Source organism: Marmota marmota, unplaced genomic scaffold, assembly GCF_001458135.2.
Source record: "Marmota marmota marmota unplaced genomic scaffold, marMar, whole genome shotgun sequence".
NCBI lineage: Eukaryota > Metazoa > Chordata > Mammalia > Rodentia > Sciuridae > Marmota > Marmota marmota.
Genome location: NW_025999964.1, coordinates 284,759 through 297,963, shown reverse-complemented (window position 1 = coordinate 297,963; position 13,205 = coordinate 284,759). Strand labels below are relative to the sequence as shown.

At 55.1% G+C, this 13,205-nt stretch overlaps 2 protein-coding genes across 5 annotated transcripts; one reads left to right on the top strand and one right to left on the bottom strand.

Moving 5' to 3' along the window:
- Positions 1-191: 191 nt before the first annotated feature.
- On the top strand, positions 192-11,403 carry Ncaph2 (non-SMC condensin II complex subunit H2). 4 transcript variants are annotated; one of them, XM_015506911.2, is made up of 20 exons: positions 192-421; positions 5,144-5,245; positions 6,108-6,163; positions 6,274-6,358; positions 6,430-6,498; positions 6,613-6,692; positions 6,776-6,921; positions 7,292-7,375; positions 7,987-8,150; positions 9,109-9,180; positions 9,462-9,528; positions 9,661-9,768; positions 9,939-9,992; positions 10,119-10,189; positions 10,263-10,371; positions 10,458-10,526; positions 10,610-10,665; positions 10,751-10,852; positions 10,942-11,091; positions 11,160-11,403. In XM_015506911.2, the coding sequence occupies exons 1-20, from the start codon at positions 314-316 to the stop codon at positions 11,298-11,300; spliced, it is 1,893 nt and encodes a 630-aa protein (XP_015362397.1). In that variant the 5' UTR covers positions 192-313; the 3' UTR covers positions 11,301-11,403. The 4 variants fall into 4 exon arrangements, with proteins under 4 accessions (XP_015362397.1, XP_015362396.1, XP_048659121.1 ...); XM_015506910.2 differs by having other exon boundaries at positions 10,455-10,526; XM_048803164.1 differs by having other exon boundaries at positions 278-421; positions 5,175-5,245; positions 10,455-10,526.
- Positions 11,404-11,491: 88 nt separating this feature from the next.
- On the bottom strand, positions 11,492-13,199 carry LOC107160249 (protein SCO2 homolog, mitochondrial). Its single transcript, XM_015506914.1, has 2 exons — positions 13,186-13,199; positions 11,492-12,328 (listed from the first exon to the last, which is right to left on the bottom strand). Exon 2 carries the CDS (start codon positions 12,313-12,315, stop codon positions 11,536-11,538), a length of 780 nt encoding a protein of 259 aa, XP_015362400.1. The 5' UTR covers positions 12,316-12,328; positions 13,186-13,199; the 3' UTR covers positions 11,492-11,535.
- Between the last annotated feature and the right edge of the window lie 6 nt (positions 13,200-13,205).

The following is a 13,205-nucleotide window of genomic DNA, read 5'->3' as shown; positions in this document are numbered from 1 at the left end:
AACCCATTCTTGTAGCCCGCCCCGCGGCCCGCCCGCCCCACTAGTCAGCTTCTGCTTCGCGTCCGGCTCCGGCAGCTGCAAACCCCGCCCCGAATGGTTCCCAGAGCGCCCCGCCCCTTTTCCAGGGCCCTTTGACTTGGGGTTGGTTCAGAAGTCAGGGACCTGTGCACGTCATAGGTACGCGCGAGGCACTGAGCTTACGTACTTCCTGGGCGGGAACAGCAAAATGGCGCCAGAACCAGTGGCGGGCTGAGGCCGAGAGCGCTGTCTGAAGCCAGCCCTGCGCTCCCCGGCCGCCCGGCCCCTCCCGGACATGGAGGACGTGGAGGCGCGCTTCGCCCACCTCTTGCAGCCCATCCGCGACCTCACCAAGAACTGGGAGGTGGACGTGGCGGCCCAGCTGGGCGAGTATCTAGAGGAGGTGAGGCGGCGAGGTGGGCGCCGGCGCGGCGCGCGGGGCCTGCGGCGGCCCGGCTGCCTCTAAGGCTGCGGCCGTCCGGCTCTGCCGCTCGTCCTCGGCCCCCTTCTTTGCCCCAGCTCCAGCTCTTCTTGAAACCATCCCTTACGGGGGAAGCCTGGAGCTGACGTTGCCGTGAGATGGGCTGGTGACCAGCATTTGTCTCCACTGCAGCGTACCGACTAGGAAGCATCGTCGTCTTGGTTCAGCTATTGTGTGCATGTGTGTGTTGAGGGATCTGGATCGCTATGTAGGAGGGTTTTTTCCCTTTTTTTTTTGAGGTACTGGGGATCGAACCGAGGGCCTCACACATGCTAGGCAAGCACTTCTGCCACTGAGCTACGTGCTGCGAGAGGGATTTCTTGTTTTGGACGTTCAAACCTGTTGCAAGCTAGCATGCTGTTCTATCCTATCAGCAATTAATTCCTTCCATATTTGACAACTGTGTCTAAACCTCTCTTAAGAGCTGTCGTCTAGTGTTGCACTTTTCTTTTACTCCGCGTCCACTACAGTGTTACTTACAAATTTCTTGTCTTCATCAGTAGTGACCTCCATCCTACTAAATTCAAAGGATACTAGATGTGTCAGTTTATTCAGCTCGCCAGCATTTGTTGGGTTGACCACTCCTTCCTTCTCGAAATAGTGGTGCCATGATTTTCTTCCTATTTCTCTATTTTTTTGTCTTCTATCCTAAGTTTTGAGCTCCTCAGGGTGGAGCCCTCTTTCCCTTAAACAGTCTCTCTCACTGTTTTCTGTGATGTTTTTTTCCGTATAGGTGACTTATGAGGACATCTCCCAGATTTATGGCTTGGTCCCAGATCTTTTATTTATTTTTTTGGTGATGGGGGATTGAACCCAGGGTTGCTTAACCACTGAGCCACATCCCCAGCCCTTTTTGTGTGTTTTATTTTGAGACAGGGTCTCATTAAGTCCTTAGGACCATGCTAAGTTGCTAAGGCTGGCCTGGAACTTGCAATTGTCTTGCCTCAGCCTACCCAGTTGCTGGGATTACAGGTGTAGGCCACCATTCCTGGCCAACACACACACATACACACACACACACACAATCTCTCTCTCTCTCTCTCTCTCTCTCTCTCTCTCTCTCTCTGTATCTAGCTGCTCTCTTGACACCCACTAGGATGTGAGCATCTCAGTTTTAACTTATTTAAAGTGGAGTGCTTCATTTTTTCATTTTCCAATCTGGATTCTCTATCTCCATGTTTGGCCCCATCCAGTCCATTCTCCACCCAGAAGCAGGTGTGACTCAAAAATTAAAAATCATGCCAAAGCACTGCTCAGCCTAAAACCCTTCAGTGGCTTTCCATTGCACTTAGAGTAAATCCAAATTTCCTCTTCTGAGTCTGGCTGTGCTCACTGTTTTAGCCTCATCTCAAGCTGTTCTCTGCCTTGTTCAGTTGAACCAAGTCAGCCTGTTTCCCCATGCTCATTCTTCGCTGGGGTCCGTATACTTTGTTTGCACTGGAGAATATTCTTTTATGATAAAGTCCTTTTCATCCTTTATATTTTAGCTTAAATATCAGCTGGTCACTGTATACGTGACTAAAATAGTTCCAACTCTTGTCATAGTACTTGTGTACTTTGGAATGTTTATCACATTTCCTACTTATCTACTTGTTTTGGCCTCTCTCAACCTAGTGTTAAATTCTGCAAGGGCAGGGATTATGTATATACTCTCTTCTGCTTAGTAGAGTGCTTGGCATATAGTAGGTGTGGAATAAATGTTTATTAAGTGAACCTGTGATCTGATGATTGACCATCTCTGCTTCAATGCAGTCTGCTAAGAAAATTCAGAGAACTGTGCCTGGTGGATTTAGGTTTCCACATCAAGCAGGGTCCTTGGGGATACTTGATAAGAATATTTCCTGGCTTGTTCACCTTCCCTCCTGCTTCATGACTGCTCTGCCAGACCCTCTCTGTCCTGGAGGGCCTGATTTCCTGACCTCTGGTTTCCTCGGAGTGCTGCTTTTGTTTTCCATATAATTATCAGATTTTTTTTCATAACACGTTATGATGTTATATTCTCTTATCTACTTATGTATTTATTGTTGCTGAATGTCCATTGTGTGACAAGAACCAAAACTCTGCAAAAATAATGGTGAGCAAAGCAAACAATCTGTGCTTTGGTAGGCCTTGTACTTTGACAGATGGCTGGGACGTAAGGCAGTAGCAACACAGAGTCATAAATATCATACACTTGGTGCATACTTGGGTCAAGCACTGTTGTTGTTTCACACAGATAAATTCACATAATCCTTACAAAAACTACTCATGCAGGCACTAGAGAGAGAAGTTGTGTGCCCAAAGTCACAGGTGATAGTGGACAGAGCACATTCGCTTCCCACTGCAACCTGGGTAGTCTACAAAGTGATGCCAGCTTTGAAAGAAGGGTTTAGGGTTCTGGGAAGGGTGTGATGGAAACCTAATTGTGTTTGGGTTAAAGGAGTTGCTTCCTCATGGTGAGCTGAAGAATGTTCCATGCAGAGGGACACAGTGTTTGAAAGTTGAGGTGGGAAGATGATTGGCTCAGTGGAGGTCCTGAAAGTGGGCCCATGTGCTGTTGTGGGCCAGCAGGGAAGGACCAGGGCCTGGAGAGGGAAATGGCAAGCAAGGGAGCCTGCCTTAGGGGCTCTGGTTAGGATTGGGGGCTTTTTTGTAAGAGTAGCACAAAGCCATTAGGGTTGTGTGGTGGAGTGATGAGAGTAAATGCAGGGATGTGAGAGGTAGGAGGAGTCCTGTCAGTGCAGAGGTTGAAGCTAGGCCTGGGCAACAGCTGATTGGAGGGCAGCCTGGATTTGGCAGGGACGTGGGCAGGGGAAGAAAGCTGCTGAGACCCTGAGTTTCTGGGTGGTGAGTTGGGTGCTGCCTAGAATTCAGTGTGGGCATGTTTATTGTGAATCTGGTTAAAACATCTGAATGACTGAAGAAAGCAATTGGATGTACGAGTTTAGGTGAGAAATCCAACCTGGAGTCATGAGAAGATTGTTGGAGTGTGATATCCCTGTAGCAAGTGAGCTGGCTGGGCTGGGGGGGTCTTCAAAGGGAAGGGCCCTAGCTTGGGCCTCCTGTACATCCTTTCTTCAGGGCAGGGCACTCTTCAGCTCTCACACTTCTGTAGACTGGTGCTCCTGCACCCCACCCCCCAAATTTCTTTTACCCTTCAGGAATTAGCTCCCCTTGGTGACGCCCTTGCAGATCATTCCCCTTCCTTGTGCAGCACAGTGCCCAGCGTCTTAGCTCTCTTGCCAGCGCAGCCTACACTTTGGCCATGTTTGTGTGATGTGCATTTTTCTGAACAGTTGTATCCTGTCTCTGCTGACTGCCTTTTCATAGGCAGGGGATTGCTCTTTCTGAAGTCCTATGCTTTCACCTGCCTGGTGAGTTTCTATCTGTTTTTTCAGGCTTAGCTCTGATATTACCACTTCTTTAGTTCATCAGATATTTACTTGGCATCAGCATTGGGCACTAAATGGAAGGCTGAAATTACCTGATGCTGTCCACAGTTCACTAAGGAAGAAGAGACTTGAAAGTAGTGCAAAAAGATAACACTGATAGGGCCAGCCATGGTGACTCCTACCTGCACTCCCTTCTGCCCAGGAGCTGAGGCAGGAGGATTGCAAGTTCAAGGCCAGCTTAGGCAACTTAGTGACTGTCTCAAAATAAAAAACAAAATGGGCTCAGTGGTAGAGTGCATCTGGGTTCAATCCCCAGTACCACACACCAACAAATCACTGATGATGGGTGGCAAGGAGGCCCCTGCAGGGGAGTTTACACTGGGACATTTAGAGCCAGGCATTCCTGGCAGAAGGAAAAGCAAAATCAGAGGGCAGGAATAGGAAGGGGCTTTGAGTGTTGGTGGGAGCAGTGTGGTAGAGGAGCCTGCTTCGTGGGGAAGATCCTGAGTTAAATGTGGGGGGCACTGAGGTGCAGCTCATTGGTAGAGTCTGGCATGTGTGAGGCCCTGGTCCAATCTCTAATACCTCAAAAAACATTCTGGGGGGTGCTTAGTACCTCTGTTAATGAGGCCAAGTTCTTGAAGAAAGCTGGTCTAGAGATGGGCGGGGAACTGTTGACACATGGATGGTAGCCATGTGTCAGCATGAGTAGCCGTATGGTAGCATGGGGTGGACAAACAGGTGCATTGGCAGGTGTGCCATGGGAGGAGAGGGCTGAGGATGGAGCCCCTTGGACTGTGGTGTTTAGAGGGATGCAGGAGCTGAGGCTCAGGGGACTCGGGGAGTTGCAAAAGAAAGAGAATGCCTCACTGGACCTATTTGTCAAGGTCTCTGCTCAGAGGATGGAGACCCTAACATTTGTTTCTGTTGCGTTCATCCTGAGGTTCTTTTCCTTCCCTCAGGGTAAGGAGTCTTCCTGCTGAGGTCCATCTGAGTTGGCCCTGATGCTCGTGGGCATGTTGTCTGAGGGAACTGCTGTGGTCAGGGCGGTCTCTGGGGGCCTCCCTCTCCCAAAACACCAGGTCTTAGAGGATGCAGGAAATAGGGAATCACAAGACATGTCTCTCCTCTCTGGGAACACCCTGAGACAGCTGACGGGATCAGAGCAGAGCTGGAGCTGTTGGGCTATGGCCGGTGGTGGGTAGGGCTTCCCTGGGCAGAATGGGCACAGACTGGGCCCTGGCTTCCTTGGCACTGGTGTTGTTTCTTGCAGTTGGACCAGATCTGTATTTCTTTTGACGAAGGCAAAACCACAATGAACTTCATCGAGGCTGCACTGCTGATCCAGGGCTCAGCCTGTGTCTACAGTAAGAAGGTGGGCCCTGCGGGGTTCTTTGGTGGCAAGTGTCCGGTGGTCAGTTTTCTTGCTGGGGCAGGGAACAGTGCTCATCCTGTCTGTGACCTGCCCTGATAGCACCAGAGGCCTCACCCCTGACTCATTCACATATTTTAATACCAAAGGATGATCTTGGGTTTAAAACGGTACATGGGACCTGAGGGTGTGGCTCAGGGTAGAGTGCTTGCTAAACATGCATGAAGCCCCGGGTGCAGTCTCTAGCAAAAAATAAACAAACTGTCACTGGCAGAAAGAGAGGGTGGTGTGCGCTGTGGGTTCCGTCATCCCTTGTGCACACGTGCAGCAGCACAGAGGGCGAGGGCACGCATGCACTCTGCTTCCCCGGCCTCTCACCGGCAGCATTTCGAAAACCTCCAGCCCTCACCCTAGTGGTAAGAGCGTTCTGTGGAGGAGACGGACAAGACGCTAGGGGAATGATCTGTCAGGTGGCCCACTGTGGCTTGATTTCTGACGGGCTGTCAGAGGCCCACAGGCTTCTAGGATGGAGGAGCTGGCAGGTGCCTGTGCGAGGGGCCTGATTTGTGGGGCCTGCCCACCAGGGCTGTGTGGGGCACCCCTCAGGATGTAGTGGTGCCACTCATTGAGGCCATGCTTGCTGCTTGATGGAAAACAGAGACAGGAGAGAAGCACGCAGCCTTGGCTGTTGGGGTAATGCTGGTAAGACTACTAGTTTGACGTGAGAATTATTTTTGATGGCAAAATTGGCAGGACTCATGCTGGAGGCTTGGAGATGATGGCCAGGCCTTGGAGTGGGAGGGCCGTGGGCTGTTGTGGGTGGTGCCTCCTTCACTTGTCCTTACTGCTGGCTTCTGGCTGCCAGGTGGAGTACCTCTACTCGCTGGTCTACCAGGCTCTCGATTTCATCTCTGGCAAGAGGTGAGTGGTAGAGGTGGAGCCGGGAGGCAGGGGCCAGCACTTCCACACTGCGGGTGCAGCTCAAGGCCCCGTGGTCCCCAGGACACCCATGAGGTGCTCTTCTCTCCCAGGCGAGCCAAGCAGCTCTCCTCAGCACAGGAAGATGGGGCCAATGGGACCGCCAGCTTGGAGGCCCCCCAGGAGGCAGAGGATGAGGTGAGTGGAATTGGTGACCCCTGCCCTGTGGCGTCTGAGCTGCACTCTATGCACTCCTGCTGTCTCCACAGTTCCTATCGCTGGACGACTTCCCTGACTCCCGTGCTAATGTAGATCTGAAGAACGACCAGGTGCCCAGTGTGAGTGCCTTGCTCTCTGGGTGGGGTGGGGGTTTATCTGGAATGCTCTGTGTGGGTCCTTGCCTAAGAGCTCAAGGCATTCAGGGCCCACACTTGATGCTGGCCTTCATGCAGGAGCTTCTTATTGTCCCTCTCTTGCCCATGGCCCTGGTGGCCCCTGATGAAGTGGAGAAGAACAGCAGCCCTCTGTACAGGTATGGGCCTGAGCCCAGCTTGGGGATGGGGAGAGGCCTACCCAAGAAGGGCCTCTTCAGTGAGTGTGTTTTTGCCAACACAGCCACCAGGGTGAGGTCCTGGCTAGCCGGAAGGATTTCAGGATGAACACGTGCACCCCTCACCCCAAAGGGGCCTTCATGCTAGAGCCAGTGGGCATGTGCCCCATAGAGCCTGTGGGCACGTGCACCATACCAAGAAACCAGAAGGGTAAGGGCTTGGGTGTTGGGCACTTGGTAGGAGGGAAGGAAGGGTCTTTCAGGGACTCCTGTTGGTTCCCCTGTGCCCACCAGTTCTGTTCTTGGGAGCTGCCTCCTCCCAGGCTCCTGCTCCACTGGGTGGCTTGGCTGAAGCTCATCCATTTCTCCCACCTTCACTGTGCCTCAGTGGCCAGCCAGTGAGGGACCAGCTAGTTTCAGTACTGGGATATGACACCCACTCCTCTCCCCAGCCTGAGGCCTGGGGCCTCCTGGGCTCTGCCTGCTGCTGCCCCTGTAGAGGGGCTCATTGGGCATCAGGTAGGGACCTTATGAGGCGGAACATAGGGGGTGCTGACCTCTGTCTCACCCCTGCCTCCCAGATGCCAGGAGGGCCGAGGAGCAGCCAATGGACGTCTCTGGGTGCCGGAATTCTGTCACTGTGCTTGACTTCTCCCAGCAGCCAGGTGAGAGCAGATCTCTGGTGGACTGACAGGGCTGAGGAAGGGACCCAGGAGGCAGAGATGTGGACAGGACTCCAGATGGGCTGCTCTCAGCTTCCCCAGCTTGCCGTGCCTGTCCCTGGCTCAGCAGCTTGTGAGGGGTGAGGTGTAGGGGGAGCAGGCACAGCCTTGGAGAGCTCAAGAGCCCCCGGCCTCATGGAGCCTCAGCAACTGCCCTTGGACTGCCTTCCTGGCCTTCTCTGGACAGACATAGGTGGCAGCACATAGAGAGGAAGGTTTGCCAAGAAGATGAACTGCTGGGTGTGGTGGCCATGCCTATAATCCCAGCTACTCAGGAGAGTGAGGCAGGAGGGTTGTAAGTTCAAAGCCAGCCTGACCCTGGGTTTAATCTCCAGAACCACAAAAAAGAAATGAGCCAAACAAAGACACTAGTGTGACAGAGTGTGAGGCCTGCCCGATCCTCCATGTGCAGCAGATACTTCATGTGCAGGGAGTGACGCTGAGCAGAGGGAGTGTCCTGTTAGGTTTACCTGGGCTTCCACCAAGGGCAGCCCTGTCTGCTCTCTGGGCTCCAGGATCCCCTGGGGCTGACAGATTTCTTGCTGCCTGCCCAGGCACCGCTCCAGAAGGCCTAGCGCCCAGCAGTGGAGGTGAGGAGGAGGAGGAGGAGGTGGCGGAGGAGGCGGCGGCGGCGGTGGTGGTTGACGCAGTAGAACTCCCAGAGGCCAGAGCCCCCAAGGCCACAGTGGAGCCTGAGGAGCCCAGGAGCCCCCACCAGGTAGGGCCCCTGAGGCAACTGAGTTGAGCTGCCCACTGGCCAGCCCTGACCCTGGGGCAGTAACCCTCACACAGGGAGCACAGCACAATATGGTGGTTCCCATATTGGTCTTTTGGTCTTTCCCAGCTGTCTGCGTTGGATACATCTGGCCAGTTAGGGACTCGCCTAGGAGCTTTCCTGTCTTAGACTCACCCCGCAGCTAGCCTTTTCATGGCAGCTTCTGTGTCCTTCTCCTCTGAGTGGAGCAGCTGCTGCTCCTCAGGGGTGGGCTGCTAGTCAGTGGTCTGAACCCCAGGGAGCTCACCGTACCTGAGGTCAGGCTGGCCAGAGGGAGTGGTTCCAGAGGCCTCTGCTGCCTCCTCAATTCCCGTGGGGTGGATCTGTCCCCTTCTAAAGAAGGATTTCTTTTCTTTTTATCTCTAAATTAAAACAACAACAACACAGTGTGCTGTGTGGCTCCAGGAAAGCACTTGCTGAGCATCCCTGGGGCCCTGGGTTTAGTCCCCAGCATCACAAATCAGTCCAGCAATAAAAAGCTCAAACCAGGCGCTGGGATTGTGGCTCAGAGACAGAGCACTTTCCTCGCACGGATGAGGCACTGGGTTCAATCTTCAGCACCACATAAAAATAACTGAATAAAATAAAGCTTTTGTCCATCTACAACTAAAAAAAAAAAAAGCTTCAACCAACTCGACATAGATGGGAGGGAATGTTAACATGGACGTTTGTCATAGTCCATATTTTGTTTTATATTTTGAAAAAAGAAAAGCTCTTCTGTGATGGCTAGTTGGGATGTTCTAGAGTTTTTCTTAGGGTTGTTTTTAGTCCTTGAACGATGGGACCCGAAGAGGGTCCCTGCAGAGTTCTTGTCATGGGCCCCAGGGCAGAGCTGCTGGGGCACCCAGCATCTTGTATGGACAGGTGCAGGTCAGGGAACCTGTGGGCTCCTTCTTTGCAGAGTGCCGTCCTGACCGGGAGGTACATGTTGCGGGAGCGGGAGCGAGCCCCGGACCCCATGTCCCGGCTAAAGGTGAGGGGCAGGGAGTGAGCGGCAGGACTCCCGGTCACGCCTCTGCTCCCGTGGCCCTTCAGTTCCCTTCCTGGCTTTACTCTTGAGGAATTGGCTGGCTTCCAGAAATTGACGTCCCCCCTCCCACAGGCTGGGCCCCTTCCCCTGCCTCAGGTGTCATACTCTGACCCTGGGTTGAGCGGGCAGCCTCTCCCTGGGCTGTCATGCACTTGGTGTTGGGCTTGGGAAGAAGGGTGTGCGGCCCTAACCGCCCCCAGCATCTGCTTGTGCTCTGTGCTCAGGAGACCCCAGACCCTTGGCAGAGCCTAGACCCCTTTGACTCCTTGGACTCCAAGCCCTTTAAGAAAGGTAACTGGGTGGGGGACACCTCCACTCAGGCTCTTTTTCCCCAGCGTGCTGGGGTCTGGGGTAGTAGGGTGGGGGTGGGCTTTGGACCCCAGTCCCATGGCTGCTCTTGAGACAGCCCCAGCCTGACCCCAGGCAGGCCGTACTCTGTGCCCCCTTGTGTGGAGGAGGCTCCAGGACAGAAGCGCAAGAGGAAAGCCACTGCCAAGCTACAGGACTTCCACCAGTGGTACCTGGCCACCTGTGAGTACATGGTGGGCTGGGTGGGACACCTTGTCCCTGGGTGCTGGGGCCAGGTCAGGGCTGGTGGAGGAAGGAGGACCAGCAATCTTTTCCTAATGCTGTTGGCAGTCCCTAACTGATGGGGAGGTCCAGGCCTTGGCCTGGTTCTTGCCGACCAAGTTTCCTCACAGATGCTGACCATGCTGACAGCCGGAGGCCCCAGAGAAAAGGCCCAACTTTTGCAGGTGAGGCAAGGCCCCATGTGCAACCTTACTGTGCCTTCTACCTGAACAGGGTCACCCAAGGCCCTGGGTGGACTGGAATGAGCCTGGACAGGAGAGGGGAGCCCCTCACAAAGCTTTTATCTGTAGACATGGAGGTTCTGTACTGGAAGCATGTGAAGGAGCAGCTGGAGACCCTCCGGACATTGCAGAGGCGGGAGGTGAATACCTGTGTGGCTGAGGGGGCCCCTGATGGAAGAGGACAGTGTCCTCACAGATGCTCTCTCTGAACAGATAACTGAGCGGTGGCTGCCTAGGGCTGAAGAGGGCCTGTGGCCTGCAGAGGATGACCACCTAGAGGATGACCGCCTGGAGGAGTCCTTGGAAGACCTGGGGGCAACAGGTGGGTGCTTGCCGGCTCTGGGGTGGGGCTCATCAGTAGAACCAGCTGACTTCCTGCCTGTGGTTGTCTCTCCTGTGTCCCAGAAGACGACTTTCTGGAACCTGAAGGGTATGTGGAGCCCGAGGAGGCAAAGCCTGGCGAGGCTGCTGACCTGGGTATGTCTGAGAGAACGGGAGCTGTTGGAGGGGAGGGCGTGGCAGCACCACAGCTGCAGCAACTCACAGACGGCCCTTCTCAGAGGCAGAGGCCATGCCAGAGTCCCTGAGCTACGAGGAGCTGGTTCGAAGGAATGTGGTAGGCTTGGGTCAGAGGCAGGGAGTCGGGTGAGGAAGCCTCAGGTCCCTGCACACAAGATGGAAGTCCCTACGGTCCCCCCCAGGAGCTCTTCATCGCCAACTCCCAGAAGTTTGTCCAGGAGACAGAGCTGAGCCAGCGCATCAGGGACTGGGAAGACACCATCCAACCCCTGCTCCTGGAGCAGGTGAGGCAGTTCTTGAGGACCGGAGCTTCCTGCCTGAGCTTTGCCCACGCTGTCCTTCTCTGTCACCAACACGCCCCTCCCCCATGCAGGAGCAGCATGTGCCCTTTGATATCCACACGTACGGGGACCAGGTGATCTCACGATTCCCCCAGCTCAACAAGTGGTGTCCCTTTGCAGAGCTGGTGGCAGGCCAGCCTGCCTTTGAGGTGTGTCGCTCCATGCTGGCCTCCCTGCAGCTGGTGAGTGCCTCGGGTCTCATGGGTGGGGAAGATGGTCCCCAAACCTTGCTGATGGCTTGCCCCTGCAGGCCAATGACTACACGGTGGAGATCAGCCAACAGCCAGGGCTGGAAGCAGCTGTGGACACCATGTCTCTGAGACTGCTCACTCACCAGCGAGCCCACAAGCGCTTTCAGACCTACACGGCTCCCTCCATGGCCCAGCCCTAAGCAGAAGGTGTGATGGGAGGGTGGGCCAGTTCTCCCTGTGTGCTGAGAGCTTGCTTCTGCCTCCTGGCTGGCCCAGCCTAATAAAAGTTGTGTTGCCATCTCACCTACCCTTAAAACAAAACCCACTGAAATTATCTACTCTGTAGAGCTGCCTGGCTTCCTGTGGACTGCTGGCAGAGATCACACACACACAACTTAGAAGTGTGGTTTAATGATGGCCCCAGGCTGCAGTGGTTCAGAGGACACTGCGAAAGCCAGCCATGTGCCGCTGCACACTGTCTGCAATCTGCTCAGCGGACCTTCCCCTACCATAGTAGTCCGTGAAGAGGCCATCAGGGTTTAGCAAGTAGATAGCAATGGAGTGGTCGACAATGTAGTCCTGGTCCTCATCCTTGGGGCCAGCACTGTAGTACACACGGTAGCTGCGGCTAGCCTGGGCCACCTGCTCAACAGAGCCCGTTAGACCCAGCAGTCTTGGGTGGAAGTCTCGCACATATCGGGCCATAGCTGCCACATCATCCCGCTCAGGGTCCACAGTAATGAAGATGGGCTGCACAGGGGGCAGTCCAGGCTTGGCTTCCAGCTGTTGTACCACCTGTACCAGCTTCTCCAGCTCATCTGGGCAGATGTCTGGGCAGTGTGTGAAGCCAAAGTACATCAGTACCCACTGGCCCCGGAAGTCGGCCTTGCAGCGAGTCTGGCCTTGGTGGTCCAATAGGCTGAAGTCGCCCTGACCCACAGCAGCCTGGCGCAGGGCTTCTGTCCGCTGTTGCTGCCGCCGCTGTTCCTTCTCAGCCCTGGCAGCCAGCCAGGCCCCACCCAGCCCAGCCCCAAATAGGGCAGTGATGAGCAGCCTGGTTCGAAGCCTAGGGCCTTGAGGTGGGCCCTGCCACGAGAAGTGCCTGGGCCTCATGTGCAGGGCTTCATTTCCAGGGGTCATAGGGGGTACTGGTGGCCTAAGCTGACAAAGCCAAAGCCAAGCCTTGGCCTTGGGCCCCCGAGCCAGCAACAGCATGGACCTGATCCTCCTGAAAGAAAGCAAAGATGTCAGGCCCCAGAAAGAGGGCACCAAAAGGTGCCTGGGGTCCCATCCCTGGAGACCTGCCTCCTACTCTGGCTTGCCAGCCTCCTGCACCTGCTCGCTGAAGCTCCAAACTTGTCCACCTTTGAAACCTCAAGCTCCAGCTTAAGTGGCACCAAAGTCCACATATGGCCAGTTTCACAACAGTCCCTCCTGTCCCTTCAGCCTAGTAGCCTTGATCTCGTTACCTCACCCTGCCCTGTACCTGCACCTGCAAAGCCCAGCCCAGCATTCACTTCTGTGAGCCTCTTGTCCTGCTTAACAAGGGCACTGCAAGCAAATATATCTGAAATAAATCTACTTCTTGACGGAAGTAGCCCTCTCCAGCCGGTCACCTCAAGGGCTACTTCAACGGTGGCTCTCCGGTCTCCTCCCAGGCTCAGCAGAAAACCTGCACTGCCAGACTTAACCTCAGCTGGCAGACGACGTATGCGCTCTCCTGGAGGTCCCACACGCACCTCCCTGCTACCCCTACAGTCCTTGCCTGGCGAAGGTTGGGCCCCCACACCCAAACGGGTGGCTGCAGGGATAGAGCACGGAGCTTGCCCTCCAGAAAATCCCCAAGGATATGAGACGGTGCCTGGGGCCACCTCGGTCCTAGTGTCCCCAGGTTCGGCCCCTCGGGAAGGCGGCCGGAAAGCCCTGGAAAAACAGCGCAGGTACAGCCGGGACCCCCACTACTCCGATGCCCGCACCGCGCCCGGGGCACCAACCCCGGAAGCGGCGCCGTCCCGGCTCGCCATCACGGCGCATGCTTCGAGGTCACGTGCGGCGCGGCGCGGCCCGCCCCGCCCCTGCACGTACTTGGCTCGGAGGCCGTCGGG